A 21,425-nucleotide genomic window follows, 5' to 3' on the forward strand; every position below is an offset into this window, starting at 1 on the left:
CTTCCTTTTTTCAGCATTTCCTAAATTATTTCCCAGGAAATCCAATAAGTGTAATCCAATATACAGATCCATTCTCTCTCCTTGACACTCCGTAGTATTAACATTATTTCACATGATAGAAATAATTCATATGGTGTCCTCCTTTATAACTGGACCCCTTTTCAATGATTTCACTCACTTGTTACATATGCACCTTATATTCACTGGATATAGGTATAAACGGACATGATCACAAGACACTCTCTGCCTTGAAAAGCTTACAAATGGGGTGTGAAAGAGTAGAGAGTCAGAAGAGGTCTGTCAAGGGAGTTAACATTCCATCTTACCTAACAGAAATAATATTAGGTGGTAGATATATGCTAAGTGCCATACAGGAGGTCCAAAGTTACCAGGACTCAAAGGAAGCAGAAATGTTATCCAAATCGAGGTATTAAGGAATACAGAAAAAAGAAAGTGACGTTTGAGGTTGGCCCTGAAGGATAAGCAGAATTTCAAGTGGAGAGTGGTGCAGGAGAGGCACATTCAGAGATCTGTTCAAATTAAAGTTACAGACGTGGATGGCAAGAAATCCATTAGGGCAAATGGAGTAGTTCATTTATCTGTAGGATACACATTAACAAATTCAGAGGAAGAACATGAGAATATCCTGTCAAAGCCGAAGCTAATACAATATTGAAGATAAAAAATGGATAGTAAGGAAAAGTTTAAATATGAGTAAGTATTTGAAGACTCTTACTAAATAGACTTCACGTATGTATGCCTTACAGTTAATATCCACAGATCTCTCAATGTCAACAGTCCAAGATACTTGCTAATGCGGTACACAACTCTAAAAGGATGAAAAGTGCTCATCTAAGGGGTTTAAAATTTAATTTATTCAACTTAATTCAATCAATCAGGAAACATATATGGGTTAACTAATGGTTATGGATACCTTGTTATTTATGGATATAAAATACACAATCCTGGTCCTCAAGTCAGCAAACATAAAGTCACTAAACTGAAAATACTTTTACATCTCAAGGGATTTTTTTTCTGGTATTTGCAATGACCATCAGTCATCCTCTCCTGCTAATGTTTAATATAAACCTCTGTCTGAATCTTAGCCGTCCTCAATCAGTTTATATCTACAATGCATATAATCACAGAATAAAACTGTTCACTAATAATCTGATAATTTTTTGCATTCATAAAACAACTCAAATTTTATTATTATTAAACAGATCAAAGGGACTTGAACTAGGTTAAATCTAAGACTTCTTCCAATTAAAAAAATCCTTATGCTGTGATTCTAATTCTACTGAACTAAATCCTTTAGGAAGGCCAGAGAATAGGAATAATTTAAATGGTTACTTAAATTACAAAGCCAGTAGATGTCCAAATTTCGACAAACTACTATAGACAAAGGAGATGGTCAAAAATGTTTCATAATAATCCTGACTCAAATGGACTTCCAGACTACCAATGTACACTTGCACAGATTCCTGCCTCATGCCTTACGGTCCCCCCCGGTTCACCTCTCAGGCAAGAGCAGCTACATGTACAGCTGGTAAAATGAAAATCAGGTATGGCAGCAAACTGGTGATATTCAAGACAACTACCTAGCAGCTCTTGGAAAAATCTTCTCTCTGACTGCCGGCCTGCCTGCTCCACCAAACCTAGCATCTATGGATCATCACTCAAATGGTGACCTTCATGTAAGAATGCTTGTTATCAACCACTGGTGCGTTTTCAGTGGTGCCTCCTGGATCTTGGACAAAGCCCAACATCATACACACTACCTTCTCCTGTTAGCAATTCACTGACACCCAGATTTCATCTCTGCTGTGTTCTGTTACATCAAGAAGCTCGGAATTAATTTACTTCCTATGAAGACAGAGCAACTCATCTGAACCTCAAGAGAAAGAGCAATAGTGTGATTAGTTCCTCAGGAGGCACGGAAAACACATATTTGCTTATGTGTCTGATGGTTGTTATGCCATCTAATTTTTAAGTATTATGACGTTTATTTCATTAACCAGAATGTTATATAAGGTGCCAGAGTCACATTATGTAATATTCCATTCATCAGACAAGTACTAAGCATTTCAATTTTTCCTATTCCTTTGTCTAAAATGAATTCAATATTAATGAATTACCTATATTATTTACCTGTATTATCATTTAACTATAGCTATTTTAAATTACTATAATTAATTTAAATTATCATAATTATAGCACAACTTCCGTAAAAGAAGAATTTACTAGAATAATACTTTTGTAGGGATAACTTCAGTATGGCATACTGCAGAATTCAGGAATTTCCTGAATTGTTATTCACTTATTGTTATGTCATTTATTCCTGGCAAACTGTCACTTTTGTCTACATACAGTTCGTTTTTTCCAAACTAGAAATGTACTCACCTGATTTAACTGCTTTCATCAAACAAAAATTGCTACTTAGTTTTAAGAACAAGTTAATAACTTTAAAATGGCATGATAGACAAGTAGCTTGACCTCCAGAGTGTCTTCCAACCCTAATATCCATGGTTTTACAATGATGGGCTGTATGTATGGTGTGTTTCCTTCTTAAAAAACTTTCCTAAGAAATCATTAATAGTGAGGCATTTGTTTTTTAAAAAAAGAAATAATTTATTTTTAATAGGAACCTATTTGCATAAATATTCATTTACCCATGTCTTAAACATAGGAAAATATCCCCAAAGATATTCAAGTTTATACAAGTTTTCCTCTTATAGACCTTTTTTGTCCTTGATTCCACAGAGAGATTCTAATAATTCTATGTTGATAATAGTTGTATAAAAGGGATGTAACTGCAATGTCAAAAATTCAGCATTATCAAGTTCTTCTGCAGAAACAAAAAATGAGCAGAATACCACTGTGAAAATGTTTATTTACTAAACAACCTTGATAAATTAGAAACTTTTCAAGGAACTCTCAGAGACAGAAAGAAGAAACATACTTTTAACATACTGATATTTAAAAGGAGAATTAAACTCCTGCTTTTATTGAAAAAAGCCCTAGTAAATGTATTATTCAACCACACAAATAGCAATTTTATTCAGAAGGATTCTCATGAACTAATCCAATTGAAGACCCGGCTTTACAGAGTCAAATATGTAATGTTTCCTTCACCCTGTTAACAATTAGGTTTTCTAGAGAAAATCATATTTTTATTCACCTTTTATGCTATATATTACTAAGAGCTTTAAAAGAGAGAGAAAATTAGAAAACTCTCCTTGAATAATCATTAAGCTTTACAGCCTTTTCTTTGGGTTTTTTGTTTTGTTTTGTTTTTAAAGCAGTGACTAAATATTCTAATTATAATATTTAAACATCACAAGTTTATTCACTGATACGTAATGACTTTTAGTTTCCAGAGGCAATACTTGAATTTGAATTGCTTTCACTGTTACACTAATAAATTTAATCCCTAGAGACAATACAGGTAAGCACTTGCTTGTATCTTTCTTACAGCACATGATCCAGTCATGTATCAGGGTTATGGTGATCATCTTATTCCTTCAAACATGGGAAGAACTGCTTCAGGAGTAACCAGGTGTGATTTACCCAGGTATCTTTCCCAGCACCTAGCCCCATGGTTTCTAAAGCACATGCCCTTCCTAAATCCTTTCTGAATAAATGGAGCTCAAATGTTTACTTATATTAGCTATGTGTCAGTATCTCATATAGATCAATCCCTATGTCCCCAAGGTAAAATTTAATCTTCAAAAGGCACTTGATTCTGATTAGCCTTTTGGTTATGTTGCCTACTCAATCAGGAAATTCCTGGTAACCGGATTATCAGAAATATCTGTTCTATAAAACTGGTTAAGTATAACAAAACAAGGCAATTAAAATAAAGATGAGTAAATTTTTAAAGAGAAGAACGAACTGCTCATCTCATTACAAGGCAAGTTCTACAAGTGCAGAGACTTTTCCAGGCTTGTTCATTGCTATATCCCCAACTTCTAGAAGAGTCTGGCACATAGTAGACCCTCAGTAAATATGTGGTGAATGAACTGACTGCTGACAAAACATGCTATTATGTTATCTCTTGTTTTTAGTTCAGGCTGTTAAAACAGGATCCATTTGTGCAGTGCAGAAACTCCAACACAGGTTCACAGTGAAGTCTTATTCTGGCAAAGGTTCCAGGATTTGGGATTACCAAATGTAAAAAAAGAGTAAATTTACTTCCCACACACTGACTGGCTGATCAAGTGAGGGCCTGGGATACATCAAGTGCAGGTAAGCAAGAATTTCAAGTCATTATCCCTGTGCATGCAGGCAGTACCAGTGCCAGCAATAACAAGTCAGTTTTTCTGGCAAATCCACCAAAATTAAATCTTAAACTTTTGAAAAAACTAATATGTGTATTATGCTCCTGTTAGCTTAGAGGCTTAACTATCTGTGGGGAGGGCCTATAATTATGATCAATTACTTACGACTTGAAGGTACTTATAAAAGCATCTGCCCTTTTAAGAAACCATTAAAGAACCAGGCTTAAGACTGTAAAACTAATCCTAGGGGCAATAATAAATCACAGGTTTGGGGACCCAACTTTGACAACTCTCCCTTGGAAAGAAAAGAATTGCTGTCAACTATCCTTATTTACTGACCCTGTCTGAGCAAATATTAGCAACCTCTAAAATCCAGAATTCTTAGTCTGGCCAAGTAAGTCATGGGGACCAATGGTTGTTCCAAGACAGAGGCAAAAGAGAAGAAATAGGAAGGAAACAAAAAGGGAATGAAGATCTGTAGCTCACGAGGGTGACATCATCAATAATTTCCTCAAGTATCACTGAATTTCATGGCTCGGTGACTGACAGTCTTTTCTGACATCCTATAGGCTAATTATCCTCAAGTAGCTTCTTGGTTCCAGAACCTGTAATGTCTGGGTTTGAATACGATTTGTTCTACAAAAAAGGTCAGGTGAGTTGACTCCTTCCTGCAAAGTTGCTCCATGGCAAGAGACCTACTAATCTGCTGAAATGCAAACAATCCTTTAGATATCTGAAGTACTTTTACATTTACAAAGTGCTTTCACATACACCATGTCATTTTATTCTCACGACTTCAACAGGTAGGTGCCATCATGTAAAAGGTGCCACTTAACATGTAAAATAACTTCAGAAAACAATGCCTTTGTCTTCAGTTCATAAGTATATCCTCCTGAAATTCACAGTACAGAATCCAAGTCATGGGTCGTTAGAAACGTCTAGAAACACATCAATCTCAGGAGGATAAATCAAGAGAATAGGATGGATCAGACAAAATCTACAAGCACAATGGCAGAAAGTGTGCCTCTGTTATAAGAATGGCGTGAGCTTTGTAAACAATAGTGTTATACAGGGGTGCCTCTGTAGTACCTCTGTGTTGGAGGGACATTATTCATTCATACACATGATAATGACCCTTAATTGGATACTCCATAGGTAACAGACAAAATAAAACAAGAACTTTTCGTCTTAAAATTGTAGTGGTGGAATTCATCCTTCAGTATGTATTCAGGTGATTCCTCTGGGATGACAACTGAGTTACAGGGGGCTAAATGTACCCTCCCCTTTTCCCTCCAATATCACAAAGAGCCCCCAAAAGGGATTTTGTTGTTTTTAACAAAGAAAATACACACTAAAAAAGTCATCTATAGCTTTTTAATATATAATGTCATCTTCCAAAACACTCATTCTCGCAATCTCAGTATCTTTTGTCCTTCCTTCACTAGCTAAAGCAGAGGTATAATGCGGTTCCAACTTCATAACCATTTACTGCCTTATTTATGTATTTATGATTCTTTGATGCTTTCTAGCTTCAGTCTAAACTGCGTTGAGAACAAAGCACCGCACAAATCACCAGCCTGGGAAAAGAGGAGACAAGTTAAAACCTCCGAGGAAGATTCTGTAGCGACTTGGTCTCTCTGAGTCTGTAGAGAGTTTGGTATTTCAAAGGTCAGTCTTGGGTCTCTCCACTTTGATGACTAATGTTAAATTGTTTGACTTTTTACAAAAATATTTAGCTGTGCTTATTTACATAATTTCATCCTCAGTGCACACAGTAGGCATGTATTTGTTGAACAGAAGCCCTAAATGGATGAGAAAAAAGATCTTTCTGCTACACATTTTCTCAAGATCGAGAAAAGTAAAATCACAATCCAATTTGTAGAAGTTTTTGTACAACCCAATTTGTAGAAGGCATTCCTTTTTAATGTAAAGCTATGCATCTCTGTTTAAAAAGGAAAAGGATGACACAACCAAACAATGTCAACCACACAATGGGGAAATTCCAGGATCACTAAGAAAACACCATTATCCTAAGTCACACATTTTCATTTAATACTGGTTACCACGCAGGAGAGAGTAAGAACTGCTGTCTCCCCACTCACTCGCACACCCCATCTGGGAAAAGCATGGGCAGAACATTTATGATCTAACCATCCCACATCTTGGACTCACATTTAACCCTTTGGAGAATTAGTCTAAAGAGTATGTCCGCCCAGAGATATAAAGTAAAACAGACACAGGGATAACAGTTTTGGAAGAAATTTTTATGACGCTGTTTGAAATTGGGCATCAGCACTCAAACTCCTTAGACCACCAGCAGTCATTCTTATTACGCAACTTTAATAAAGAGAAACTGAGAGTATGACTGGCAAAAATATTATGATGTTTCTGCATCTTCTTAACCTGATTTACACTAGGCTCCACCCATAAAGTTCCCACTGATTACCACACAGCATCCTCATTCTCCAGTCTCACCTACTAGGTCTTTCAAAAATTCCCCAACGGCATGGCCAGTAAAAATATGCGGGAGCTAGCGGGGCATGTCTCCGGTTGGCTTATCCTGTCCCTAAAACGCACCCACCTCCCCCGGACCCTCCTTCAGGGAGGGCAGGGAGAAAACGCTTCTAAGTTGCACAGCTGCAGGGAAGCCTGCGCAGGTCATGTTTTTTGACTTGTCTTTCGGCTCGCTGTCTGGCAAGGTCACCGGTTCTGGCTCGCGGCTCTGTCGACAAAACTTAACTCTCACTCTGTAAGATCAACAAGTCGCGCAGGACCTCCCCAGTTGCCCTCTGCCCCACACCTTTCTGGGCCTGAGGATTCCCGGCTCGGCCCTCCCCGCGCGCGCGGCCCCAGACTGCAAGGGCGCAGCTCCCTGGCTCACCTGACCACGTTGGGGTGCTCGAAGGTCTCCAGGTGCCTCAGCACCGCCACCTCGCGGATGGTGGAGAGCGGCATGCCCTCCTCGCCCGTCTGCACCCGCACGCGCTTCAACGCCACGAAACGGCCTCCGTTCTTCAAGTCGCGGGCCTTGAACACCTTCCCATAGGCGCCCTCCCCGATCTCCGCCACGCATTCGTACTGCTGGTCAGCGCGGCACAGGCCGTCCTTCTCCATGCCGCCTGGACGCCGCCCGGCGCGTCGCCGCTGGGGCGGGCGGGGGGTGCGCTCAACTAGCTGGCGGCCGCCGCTAGCCTACTCCGGGGCTCCCCGGAGATTGGTCTAGCTTTCCTTGCTCCCTGCTGGCTCAGGCGCTCGGGCGCTGGGGCTCTCGCGGCTGCGGAGGCTGGATGGAGCGACCTCCCCGCGGGGCTGGCGTAACTCTGGTGCCGCCGCCGCGAAACTCCGCCTGCAGAGTCGCTGCTGCCGCCGCCTGAGAAGCGAGCCGATCCCTCCTCTTCCCTCCCCGAAGCGAAGTCCTCAGCACAGACAGAGACGATTACATAGCCTCTGCCCAAGGGCGTCTCAGTCCAGAATCATTGCACCTAAAGGAGGAGACGGGAGGATAAGAAGAAAGTGCAATCAGACAGCCCAGAAGCCTTCCTCGGGGTTCCTCCAGACTCCCCTCCTCCTCCTTTACGAAGCCTCCATCGCTACCCTCCGCGCGCTCCTGCCCTCTCCCAAGCCGCTTAATCCTTCCTGGTTCCTCCGAGAAAAGCGAAGTTACTTTTCTTTCCCTGCAGGGCTGAAGCCGTCTTCGCGCGGAGAGGTTGCAGGGGCCCCTCGGGGATGAGCGAGCGGCGCGGGACGCAGTGGAACGGGAGGGGGCGTGCCGAGCAGCCCAGAGTGTGCCGGGAGCGCGGGGGAGGGGAGGCGCCGGGCACGTCAATGTCACGGCTTAATATTTATCCCTATATCATTGTGTTGCGTCGCTACCCTCCCCGCCTCCTGAGGCCCGGACGTGCAGGGAGATGGGGTCCAGGGGTGCCGGAGGGCGTTCAAGGGTCGCGCACAAGCTGGAGCGGAAGGACTGTGGGTCCATCCGTGTGGGGCCGCAGAATGTGGGTGGGGGCTCCCAGGACCCTGTAACCCGATGCTGTGAGTCTGCGAGAAGGGGTGGTCAGACATCTGCTCAGAAATTGCTTCCTTTCTTTCTACTTTCAGTTTTTCTACGAGGAGACATTTAAAAACGACTCGCATACACAAATGGTCTCTTTGGGGTAAAGGAGTCTCGGTTGGAAACGGAATTCTCTCTCCGACTGGGAGGACCTCCCTGGTGGAAACCTTGGGAAGACCAGCCATCTGGTCGGGGAGGGTTGGGGCTAATCGGGGGTGGGCGAACGAGAGGTCCTGGGGAAGGGGAGACACTGTCCCCCACGGGATCCCAAGGGTGGGAGAAAGGGGTGTTCGTCACAATTTCGCTTGTCGTCTTCTTAAAGAATAATTTCAGGAAGAGGATAGCTTAATCGCGCCTCGTCCTGAAGTTTTAAATTGATTTCGACCTGAGCAAAACTCAACCTCTCTTTCAAAGGGTGGGGGGTGGGGGGTTAAACCCTGCGCCTCCAGGGGTGAGAAACAAGGTCTCTGCCCTCGGGGCCCGGACTCGCGAACCTTTTCCCACTCCCAGGACCACCCCGCTGTAGGTAGCGGAGGTGGCTGCCCCATTCCCTCTCCGGCTAAAGGCCGGGTCCAGGCTGCAGCCGGACGCCCCCGGAGCCCTCTGCATAACAAAGCGCCGGAGAAGGGTACCCTAACTTTCCCTCCCCATTCAGCAGCTATCTGGGACCTAGGGAGCCTCCCTCCCCCACGGCCGCCGCGGCCTCGGCAGGACTTTCACCACGCTGGCCGCGTGTCCGGAATTCCCGGGGCACCTCGGAATTACCTGCCTCGCAACCGCTGCCCCGCTCGCCTTTTGCCAGGAATTAAACAAACGGCGCGACCCCCACGATGAGCGCGTGGAGCGGACCGCGGCGAAAGCAGAGCTTCTGGCACTCACTCCATTCAGAACTTTCCTTAAAAGCCGAGGAAAGAGCCCCCAAGGACTGCCCGGGCGTCTGAGCCAGGTCGAGGGCCACACAGGTAGCCGGGGAGCCGCCGCCGGCCGCCCAACCCGCCTCTCCTGCGTCCCCCCATCCCCCTCCCGCTCGAGTCTAGCCCCGGGCTCCGCAGCGAAGGAAGCGTCGGGGACGTCCCACCCCCGCAGGGAACTTCGCCTGCTGCCCCCGCCGGGCCCCGCACTACCCTGACTCTCCCCCCACTCGCCCCCCAGACGGTCGGCTTCGGCGGAGAGAAACGGGAGCAGCAATGCCTTTTCCCCCCCTCTCCTCCACTTTTTTTTTGTTGTTGTTGTTGCTTTCCCACGCTGGCTGAATGTGACTTGACCCCATTTCAAAAAAAGTTTGACATAGTGCTTCAACATTTCCGCATTCCTCCGCGACTACAAAGGCTGCAGCCGCCTCCTTCTGCTTTCTGTCTCTGCTCTCTGTCTTCACACTCAATGAAATCCTTCATGCGCCTCTCCCGAAGCCTGCCAAGCACCACAAGGGTCGCCACCAGCACGGCAACAAGAGGCCACACCGGGGACCGCGACTCCCGCGTGTGCGCACACGCAGATGCGCCCATATGCACACGGACGGGCGCCCTGCGGGGACAAGGGCTGCTCACCACGGGGCGTGTGTTTAACTCCAATATTTTAAATGATAAAAGTAAACTTGGAAAGTAAAGCAAACGTGCGTCTTCGTGGGGCTCCAAGCCTGGGCACCGGCCGGCTGCGTGCACTCTTCTGTGCATAACACGCCCGCAGGAAGCCTGCGTTAACATTTATCTCGTGGAGGGGAAGGTGGAGCCCACACCCACACCTCAGCGAGCTGGCGAGGGAGTTTTCGTGGGGGAAATGCAAGCACATTCTCCAGCATGGAGTCCCTAGAGGCAGTGCATTTTGAACCCTAAATGTGAATTATTATGTGAATGTCCGAGTAGAGTTCCAGTTCCGTTTGGAGAAACTGGATGAGGAGTGTTCTGTGTGAGTGTGTGTGCGCACGGGTACGTGGAAGCAGGATCTTGGTGTCGCGGGTGTCCCTAGCGTAGGATCTCCCCCTCTCGTCAGATTAGAATCCTCTAGCTCCCCAAAACTGGCCCCCATAACCAACGCCGTCTCAGTTCGTAAGGGGTTAACCAAAGCCGATTCCAGGGAAACACAGGTCCCCCCCACCCCCCGCCAGCCTCCACTTACCCCACCCACAGTTCTGCCTCGGACCCCGGCCAATCCCCCATATCTCCCCAGGGACCCCCCACCCCGCAGCCCACCCACCCGAGCGCACAGCTCCTCACCTGAGGGGCCCAGTCGCGTCGGGCCTCCTGAGGGGGCTGCGAGTGTCAGTCGGCTCTCCGCACGTGTCCGCGGCCTCGCGGAGCAGGTAATCAGACTCTGGGGAAGGAGTTACCAGCACTCTCTCCGGCGAGGGGGTGGGCACAGCGGCGGAGGGCGGAGGGAAGGCGGAGGGCGCCGCCCGCGCCGCTAGCTGGGGGCGGACGGGGGCCGCGGGGCTCTGGCCGGCGCTGGGGGCCCCAGCCAGGGAGGCAGCGGGGGCGACCGCGCGGGGTGGGGGCAGGGACCCGAGAAGCCAACTCTGCCGGAGACCCACCCAGCGGCGAGGCTGGGGGCTCGTGGCGCAGTGGCAAGAAAGTGTGCAAATTAAAGCCTTCCGGAGAGAAAGGAGGCGGCCAAGCCCCGGCAGTGCTCCGAGCTCCGGGCTCCCTAGCTCCCTTCTACGAGTCGGGGGCTAGAAAGGCGCGGGGCGGGGGGGTTGGGGGGGCAGGGGAGTTAAATGAAAATTTCCGGCTTTCACTGAAACTGTAGTAGGGGGATCCTGCGACTAAAATAAGCGGCGTTAGTGGGAGAGAGTGGGACGTGTCGTCGGGAGTCGGCGGAGTTTCCAAACCCAGGGTCGCCCAGAGTTGGGGTTTTGACAGGGTGAAGCAGGGGGTATCCTCACTGTGTGACGTGGACGGATGGGAAAAACACAAAACAACTAACAATAATTATGAAGGGCCGATGGGGGTGGTAAATACCAATACTTTCCAAGAAACTGAAAAATCAGACCAAAAAATAACTCTTCTCTTAAAAAAATAAAGAAAAAGTTTGGCAGGATGCCTTGCAGAAAAGAAAATACTAATCTGTTCAAGCACTTTTCACTTTCAGCATGAGCTACATTTGTTTTGTTTTCCTTCGCTTCCTTTCTGCCTCACAAAGCCCTATCTTTTCCTTTTAGACAGAGGGTATGGTTTGGAAATTGTCAGGCACTCTTATGGTTAACGATCTACTTGAAGGGGCTGGCGGGTTCACAATTATTAAGTGGTTAGTAACTGCTGAGGGTTCACTAACGTATTTCAGAGGAGCTAAAAAGACTAAAATTTAGTGTAAATAATAGAACTGCAGATAATAGATACATACACAGAAAGAGGAGTGCTCAGTTTAAATGCATTATTGGAAATCTGAAATTTGAAACCTTGTAAGAATGTATACTTTACCTGCTGAGAAACCCTTGAATACAATTATTTCAGGTGAAAATGAGCTTTTGGAGAAAAAAAGTCTTTAAAACCTTCTACAATGGAGTAAAAGAAAACTTGAAATAGCTGTCTTTTTGGAAAGAATTTGGTGTTCTCCCCAAAATCTCTATCTGTAGAATACTTGAAACCCTTTAAAACATATTAAAGAAAAACTCTTCACAAAATTATTTACTTCAGTGCTTTGTAGAAAAATTAAAACCCGGCAAAATTCTGTTTGAATTGGACATACTACTTCTATAAATCTTTTGACTTTAAAACCATGTTACTGATCTCATAGTAAATCAAATTTTTGCCTTTATAAAATTGATTCTATATTATAGTATAAGGTAAGGCTAGGGAAATAAAAAATTGATGCATTTCCAGTAGCACATATTTTGCAATGCATTATAATATTTTTTCTTTAAAAATAAAAGTGAATAATTGTATGTCTTTAAGCTTAAGATAATTCATAAAATACATTTGTGTTAAGAGCATGTCTTCTAAAATAAGATCCAGTTTTCTGAACAAAATTTGTATTTATAAAGCTATCTATAATCTCATATATCTTATAAATTTAATAAGGCAAATCATTAGATTTTATATTTACATAAAATATTAGATCACTACAAATCACTAGACTTTAAGCCAGAGACACAAATGGGAATCCTCCATTTGGATAATTGTTCACACTTACCATTTGCCTTTTAAAACAAGGTTTACTTGATGGTAATTAACACGTTTATATAATCCAGAAATAATTGCCAGTAAATAGGAACCAGCACATCATGGCTAGAATTTATTTGAATAAATCATTTATTTAAAAAAAAATAAGCTACAAATATCTTTTAAATGAACAGAGAAGTGTCTTTTCTACACTGGGTTGAAGTTTTAATTACTGAATTTGACAACAGCCATTGCTAGATCAGAAATTCCATGATTTAGGTTACTAGATCATTTGGACAATGTAAAAAACAATGAAACTTTATTTAATTATATATGTTAATACTGAGTGTTAACTCTCTGTCCTCTTCTTTTCCTGATATTGCTATCTTTTATGTTAATTTATCGTTGTTCACTCTCCCTGGTTATGGTTCACATTAAATCCCAGTTGGTGAAAGCTTCAGACCCAAGGAAGTTTTTACAACTGATTGTATGAAATTAGTAAATACCAGATTATTTTTGTTTATGGATAACTTCTGCTGTGGGTAACAGGTTATCATAAGAAAATTTGTTCAAAGTTTTTAAACTGTGAACCAAATTCCAACTTCTTTGTTTAGGAGTCTTCTGAGAATTAATATATAGAACTCAAGAATAATGACTCCAACCAATACTTTCATACCACATATCAGATATTCTGAAGTTGCAAATCATCTTACAGTTATTTAAAAATTACAATTCATGGACTTATTTCCAAATATGGTGGTGTAACTTACACTGAAAGATTTCTTAGTGTCATATAAGGAATGTATTTAATGAGTGAACATTTATATATCAAATACCTGTACAATTTTGTTTTCACTGAAATAAACATAAAATTTTAAATTCTGGTCTATAATTTTTAACCTTGTTAAGGAAATGAGTAATTTAGTTACAAATAATAATTACATAATGTACACCTAAATCTAATTCATTTCTGATTTATATTAGCTGTTTGAGTTTATAAAATATATTTTCCAGAAACTCAGAAATGAGATTTTGCTGTAATTTACTACACAATTATTTTAAAATACACTTCTAGTTTAACTTTGAAACAAGTTACTCTACTTTTTAACCTGATTTATGTGTTTGTGTACATGTTATCTTTATTGAGTAATAATCATGAGAAACTATAATTTTAACAGAAATAGCATAATATAAATGCAGTGCATTTTAATGCATTCTTCTTTCCCTTCTCAGACATTTCCAAGATGTTTTGTTGGGTTTTCCCCTGAACTATATTGTTGAAAGTTTGCTAAATATCTTAGGAAAAGTCAATTGTATTATCAACTTTTTGCATTGTAAAATTCTGAGCTTTAAATGATTTTTAAATTTCAGTCTTCTAAATAAATTATTTCTGTAAATTTGGAATGACCTGGGTTTTTCTGTTTTTACTGTTGCATGTGATCTATTGCATTGCATTTGAGCAGTGAAACTTGGAATGAGTTTGATATCTGCCATGAGGGAAAAAATAGAAATAAAGTAGTAGCTTATAACATTTAAGGAGGAAAAAAACAAACATTACTATCTTTTGGAACATTCTGCTTCCATTGATTCTACTACTCTATAATTTTCTTTGTGCAACATGTCAGTACTATGTTCATATTTGTATAATTGCCATCATCTTTTAAAATTTTTCCCTTTTGATAGACACCCATATCATTTTTTTCTTTTGTGTGTGTGTGTGTGTGTGTGTGAATACCTGTATGTTCTTGGCATATTGTTATGACATGTTTGAGTTTGAAACATGTTCTTAAGATCCTTTCATCATCTATATTAGAATTCTGAGTAATCAGAAAGATAACTATGGAAATATACTTACAAAAGATGGTGATAATCACATAAAAAAAAACCTATGTTTTCTTTCTATTTACAGTGACCTGTAATTTTCACTTGTTTCTAACATTTCTTTTCTGAGATAATACTTGCATCTCAGCTGCACACATGGCCTAAAAATTGTGTTGCCATAGCTGCTTTTGGTTGAGCTAAAAGGTGTTTACATGCTTTAGATAGACCATTCAGTTGGAGCAGTGAAGGTATAACACAGTGGGAGTGAACGATGATAAAGTGGAATCTCAGAGGTAGGAGGAGGGACAAAGAAGGCACCCAGGGAGAAACTTCTGTGAATGGCCTGGCAGCAGGGACAAGTGAAGGAAGCACATGCTGAGGTCGTGGGGCTGAGAGATGCAGCCTCAGTGCTTATAGGTATGGCGTAGCCAGGCAACCCGATTCTTTCAGGATGAATGGCCTTCTGTGTCTATCCTATTATGCAATTAAATGTCTTATTAAATGAGGTCATATATGTATGACTCCATATTCACATGTAAATCTATTTTATGTTGTCTTATTCTAGATTTTTCCCAAAAATAACATAGAATGGAATTCTTTGCAGAATTCTTTGAATGCCTAGAAGAAAATATATCATAGCATAGTTCTGTGGATCAAACATTTTACCATAAATTGAAGCGAGAGTTTGATTTCTAAACCTTGTTATAAGTTTGTTCAAAATTACTCACATCTTTGCATCCCCAGTACCTAGCACAGTAACTGGCAAGCATTTTATGTCCAATAAATGTTTGTCAACAGAAAAGTTGACTTTGCATCCTTTAGACCGTCTTCTTTGGAACTGCTTAATAAAATTTAAGGACCTATGTGCTGATTTCAGGACCTCAGAAATGTGTTTTCTCTACCTACAGTTCTTTTCCTTCTTAGCCCTCTTCTCTAAGTCATGTCATCCTTGCACGCTCAGCTCTTCCATAAAACCTTTGAAATTCCTTCAGCTGGAAGACATCCCCCTTTGCTCTAACTCCTGAGGCAATTCGCTTTCTACCGTGTTAAGCTACCCTGAGTCCTCCCAAGAGCACCCAGCATACTTAGTTCCCTTTAACAATCCTCCAACTCCTAGTTGTGCCCTCTGGCTCTGGTAAGTGGTCAGTGAATTCAGTAATCATTCTTGTCCCCTTCTAGGAGTGTTACTGAGTCAGGCGGGCACAGAACAGACTGGTACACCGTGACATAACTAGAATAACATTTGAAAGTTGAGGACCAGTGTTCCATGTTGCTTAAACAGGAAAGAGCCAGGTCATCCTGCTACTTGGGGTAAATTTGGTATGTTTTTTCTTGTGTTGCTGATATTAGTCATTTAAAACATTTTTGTCTGAAAGAAAATGTGTTTAGGTACATTTCTAGATTTGTTTAAAGACAAATTCCTAAAATATTGGCTGAAAGAAAATGTGTTTAGATAAATGTCTCTGTTTCCTCAAAATTCCAATTAAATAAATTTTATTTTAAAAGAGCAAATACTAGAGTTTGAGGTAAACTAGATACTATATAGCCCAGAGTTTAGAAAGATTGCTAATTTTATTTGCCAATATCCTTAATATCTATGTGACTATGTCCTAAAAGATAGAATCCTTGATTTCTAAATCAGAAGACTTGTGTTTTCATTCCCAGTTCTTCCTTTCTCAGTACTTACTATTCATTGCATCCTCGGTGACCAGTCATTCAATTCTTCTGACCTTCAGTGTCCATGCCTATTAAATGGGTTTTCTAATGATTCAGAAAGATATTACAAAACAGTCGGAGAGAGACAACAAAATTTTATCTTCACAAGAGAGGATATGGAGATATGGAGGTTGCTGTTCTGGGTATTGAAAGACTTGAAATTTAAACTGGAGTTGGCCACAATCTACCTGTATGACCTTGGGCAACACACTAAACCCCTGGGCTTTAAGGTCCTCATCAATAAATGAGATGATTGGACTGGATGATTTCTACAGCTGCTGCAGCTTGAAAATGCTGTAGTTCTGAGCAGCGTTATATGCTAGGTGCCATCATTATAGATCTGTTTTTATAAACCCCCTAAACAAGAGTAATATCAGAGGATAGGACTCTGATGTCTGCAACCTGGAAAGGTTTCTGGATTTCAAATGTGAATTATATTGAGTTCTCTCTAACCTAACCCTGTAGGTTTTTAAGACTGAGTAGAAATGAAGACTTCTAGAAAAACATTAGGAAAATTCACTAGTGTTTTCATTAGATATGGGGAAGGAGGAGCTAGGCTTTAATTATTCAGCCAAAACTAAAAGTGATAAATTAATCAACCCTCATTAACAAAAATGTGATAAATAGGTTACAATAGTTTACATAGAACCAGGATATCCAAGATTAGAAATCTTGGGTTATCACAGAAACTCTTCGAAGGTGTCATGAAACTTATCTCTAAACTATTAAAAATGTCAGTGCCAGTTGGACTCCAGTGAGAAAGTGGGAAGGTGGGGGTGGGAGAGTCAAAGGCAATATACTGTGAATTTGAGAGGTTCCAGTATATTTCTGGAGCTATTGATTAAAAGCCATTATTAAAACGTGAGTGGAGGAACAGCTGTTCTCTCTGTGTTCTTATTTTCCACCGCATCAGACCATGTGCATTGTTTGAAGGTCCTTCTAGATGTTCAGGGAAGGGAAATATACATAGTTAGGACCAGATAGTCATGGATTGAAGGTCTGGCTTTATTGTGTAACCTTGGGCTAGGTTCTTAAGCTTTTAGATCACCAATTTCCCTTATCAATAAAGTAGGAATACTATAATCTACCACATTAGGCTGGTGTGAGAATTAAATAAGTACTTGCTATATGCATTTTGGAATTAATAGACATTTAATAAATATTTGTGTACAGTCAATATCCCTTTCACAAAATCATATTTTCCATTTTTTTTTCTCTTTCGGGGGATAACTAATCCTTTAATGGAGATGTCTTTCTTTTGAACTGGAATGAAACATTCATTCATTGCAGGAAAATCAACCCAAGAAACAGCATACCCAAGATTATCTTGGGCCTTGACAAAAACCACAGCTGACTCTAGGTATGTGAGGAATGGAGGAGAGGGTGGATTTTCTCATCAGAGACCTCTCCTTCTTGTTCAGATCTTATCCCAGTACTGCTGAATCTCCTTAGTCTATTCCTTGCTGTTTTTCTTACCCTTTTCATTCCATGTAGTTCTGTTCTTCCTTTTCTTAATGCTTTGGTGTGGCCCAAGGGCCACCCCATTATGTCCCTTAAATCTATACCCTATGTATTTGCTGGCATTTGTCTTTAAAACCCCATAATTTGCTGCCTAACTGCAAAAGGTCCCTCACTCGTTACTCTTCCATAGTCACTATGTCCCCTCCCATTTCTGTTGAAGTGCTGAGTGTCCCCCTGTTTGTCACTGATATGGTTTGGCTCTGTGTCCTCACCCAAATCTCATCTTAAACTGTAATCCCCATGTGTCAAGGGAGGGAGGTGATTGGGTCTTGGGGGTGGTTTCCCCCATGCTGTTCTTGTGACAGTGAGTTCTCATGAGACTTGATGGTTTTATAAGGCAATTTTCCCTGCTCTTGCTTGCTCTCTCTCCTGCTGCCTTGTGAAGAAGTTGCCTGTTTTCTTTTCTGCCATGATTGTAAGTTTCCTGAGGCCTCCTCAGCTATGCAGATCTGTGAGTCAATTAAATTCCTTTGTTTATAAATTATCCAGTCTTGGGTAGTATCTTTGTAGTAATGTGAAAATAGACTAATAAAAGTCACCATGTCAATCTCTTCCCTACTACTTGCCTTATCTTCTTGGTTTAGCATGACATTGCATTTCCTACCCCACACTGTCTCCCTAAAAACACTCAAGGGCAGCTACCGCACTTGCTCCTTGCCTTTTTTTTAACCTCTCGTGGATATTTCCACAGTTCCTTGTCTTCTTGGCCTTTGACATGCAAATGTTACCTTGTCAGCCATTTTTCTCAGTTTTCTTTTCCCTATCCATAGGCCATCTGGTACCTTGACCACTTAGTTCCTGTACTTTTCTTCTCCACTGACTCCCACTAAGAGAGGCTATAAAAATGTATATAGGACTATATGCACAGGACTATAAAGGATGATGGACTCAAAGGTGGGAGGGACTGAAGACTTTCTTTATATCTGAGTCCTAGTCCGGCATCGTTAGACAGTAAGTACAGGTTGAATGAAAGATATATCACAAGAAACACAGGTATCACCAGATAATTTTCCACCTCAGAAGTCACCTGGTACACACTTCTAGGCCACATCTTACTTATCTGTTTTCTTATAATGGATTCCATGTTATCTTCTTTGAGGATGAACTCTTAGGCAGGGCTGGTAAAGGTCTTCATTTTTATTGTTACAACACCCTCAGTCTCCGTCTTTGGGTTGCAACACCATGGCTTCCCTCAACAGGAGCATATAGAGTGGTGGATGGGAAGCTCAGGAAGCTAAATTAATCTGACCCGCCTAGGTCCATGCTATGTCAAAAAGAGCCGTGAAATCCAGGTGGGGAAGCTTAAACCTGATTATTGGGCAGACAACACAATTATTTTAAGATCTGCCAGCAGAAAAGGTAGTTCTTGGAGCAGTGATAGGACAAAAGCCACACAAGAAAGATGACTTGGCAGTCACAGGTGCAGGACGTGGGAGTCAGAGAAGCCAATCTTCAGGATCCTACAAGTGGTGAAAAGACCCCGGGGAATAGTCCAGGAAAGAGGGGAAAAAGAGAATGTCTACCAGAGAGAATTCAAAGTAAACATTTGATAGGATTTGATTAATAAGACAAACAGAATAATGAGAAGAGTCCTGCCAGGATAGCTGTAAGCACTTTGTGTAATTTGCCCATTTAAACCCAATTATCTCCATTTTGCAGACAATGAAACTGAAGCATAGGACCAAACTCCTTATTAGGTTTTGGGTTTGAGGCGTTAAAGAAATGGTGCAGCTCACAAGAGATAAAAGAAAGATGGCAAAAGTAGATGACTTGATGAAGGTTTTAAATTTGAGATGACAAATAAAAATATCTAGTGGCACAGGGAGTAGAGAGCTTTCAACCTTTGCCTAGCTCTTAAAATAACACCTAGACCTAGCATCCTTGAGAAACCCACTGCTGTTTCCAGATGGCATTCTGCTTTTCTTCTTTCTTATCCATGGGGCCAGCTTCATGCATCCTTCAGTGTAGCACAGGTCCTAGACTTGGTATAATTTCTGCTTTGCCATCTTAATAATTTTTGAATTAGATGTCCAACATTTTTATTTTGGACTGGACCATGCAGATTATGTAGCCAGTGCTTCCTACACGATGGAAGGTCTGGGGTGGACATTCCAGATGTGGGCATTCGTTTTACACTTCCAGCCTCCTTCACCTTCAAGGGATGTTTGATACTTCAACTCTTTCATGAAATTGTTCTTTCCAACACCGTCACTGATGCACTCAGATACAGGTTTTCTTTGTTGTTAGGCTCTGCAATTCTAACACCGGTTTTCAATCTTTTCTCAAAATTCTCTTCTGTCTTAGCTGTCATGGCACACGACTTCTGCCACTTCTTGATTCAATGTTCTTTTGTCTTGCATTACCAGCTTTTCTTCCTGGTCCTGCCTGACATCTGGAGGTATCTTCTAAGACTTAACAATCAGCAGTTGAATTGTTCCGCTACAAACTCATTTAATCCCATTGAAGTTATCAAGCCTTCCCCTGTGCTGTGCACATAAAAATGGGTTTCCATCAGCCTTCCAGTATTCATTGCCTCAACCCTAACCACAAACCCGACCTCTTTCACTCTGCTTTTCCCTGCCTGCGTACACTGCTCCCACTTGCTGACTGAATAACTTTTCAAACTTATGGCCTCTTCTCACTGTTAGCCTTCACCTTTGGCTTTTCTACTCAACCGCCAGTGCCAGGTATTCTGTGATTCAGTTGTTTTAGGCCACCTTCGAAAATATCTAATGCCGTCCTGTTCTGACCAGGCACTAGAGGCCAATGCTCCGATGGGGTTGGCCTTAACTGTGTTAGGGTCCTCCCCGCAACTTCTTCAAATCTGTCTGACACTGAAGTTGAGCAAGTCTGACATTGAATTTTGCAAATCAGAGCACCCCAACCCACCCACCATCTTTTCTTTTCTTTTCTTTTTCTTTCTTTCTTTTTTTTTTTTTTTTTGAGACAGAGTCTTGCTCTGTCACCCAGGCTGAAGTGCAGTGGGATGATCTCCGCTCACTGCAACCTCTGCCTCCTGGGCTCAAGTGATCTTCTCACCTCAGTCCCCCAAGTAGCTGGGAACGCAGGCATGCCACCACTACATTCGGCTAACTTTTTTTTTTTTTAATTTTTTGTAGAGACAGGGTATCACCATGTTGCCCAAGCTGGTCTGAAATTCCTGAGCTCAAGCTATCCACCCACCTTGGCCTCCCACAGTGCTGGGATTACAGGAGTGAGCTATCGCACCTGGCCTCCAACCCACCCTCTTCTGTGTTTGCTAAAAGAGCAGCTTTCTTTAATAGCACACCACTTGTAGGCAATGCTACTGTATTTCTCTAGTCAATGTTCTATCCTGCTTTCCAGAGATTATTTCATTTCTTCTCCTATCTTCCCAAGTCTCCAGCACCTTCTTCCTGGTCTCATTGTCATGACACCTTTGCTTTTTATTTCATTGAGAAAATAGAAGACTTCAAGGGAAAAGACCCATGCACTTTCCCTGTACACCCTTCTTGAACTGCTGCCTTCACTGTCCCCAGGACTTCACTCTTGTACTGCATCTCCTCCCTCACAGCCTCTCCTATTCACTCCCTTGTTGGTTACATCTTCCTCTTCCCAACCTCTGGATTGCTGTATTCTGGGGCTTAGTGCTCAGACCTCATCTTCCCCTCTTCACTCTCACTCTGGGTGACCTCATCTAGTTCTAAGACTTTATGTATTATTTGCATACCGACATTCCAAAATTCATATCTCCATTCGGATGTCCTCTTTGAATTCCAGGCATGAATATCTGTCTGCCTACTGGATGTTTCTGCATAAATGTCTAACAGACATCTCAAACTTACACATCCAAAACTGACCTCCCCAAATTCCTTCACCCACATTTTTTTCCATCATAGTAAATTAAGAAATGCATTCTTTGGTCACTTAGTCAAAAATTTACCAACCAAGTTTGACTCC

The 21,425-nt window shown here is 42.1% G+C and overlaps 2 protein-coding genes across 7 annotated transcripts in view; one reads left to right on the plus strand and one right to left on the minus strand.

The window, feature by feature from the left end:
• Window positions 1–10,674, minus strand: part of LOC105475503 (cyclin dependent kinase 6) — a 234,188-nt gene extending 223,514 nt beyond the window's left edge. The window contains exons 1-2 of one of the 6 annotated variants that reach the window (XM_011730821.3): window positions 10,548–10,674; window positions 7,162–7,762 (exon numbers count right to left, since the gene is read on the minus strand). In XM_011730821.3, coding sequence (XP_011729123.1) covers window positions 7,162–7,394 — 233 coding nt within the window. In that variant the 5' untranslated portion in view covers window positions 7,395–7,762; window positions 10,548–10,674. Of the gene's footprint in view, window positions 1–7,161; window positions 8,047–9,099; window positions 9,280–10,547 lie in introns of those variants that run through there. The other 5 variants (XM_011730824.3, XM_011730822.3, XM_011730823.3 and 2 more) reach the window with 5 other exon arrangements.
• The window catches only part of LOC139362623 (uncharacterized), a 78,855-nt gene continuing 67,156 nt past the window's right edge, over window positions 9,727–21,425 (plus strand). The window contains exons 1-2 of the mRNA XM_071094133.1: window positions 9,727–9,922; window positions 10,245–10,633. Of these exons, the coding sequence (XP_070950234.1) occupies window positions 9,727–9,922; window positions 10,245–10,633 (585 nt within the window). The remainder of the gene's footprint in view (window positions 9,923–10,244; window positions 10,634–21,425) is intronic.

Source organism: Macaca nemestrina, chromosome 4, assembly GCF_043159975.1.
Source record: "Macaca nemestrina isolate mMacNem1 chromosome 4, mMacNem.hap1, whole genome shotgun sequence".
Taxonomy (NCBI): Eukaryota; Metazoa; Chordata; class Mammalia; order Primates; family Cercopithecidae; genus Macaca; species Macaca nemestrina.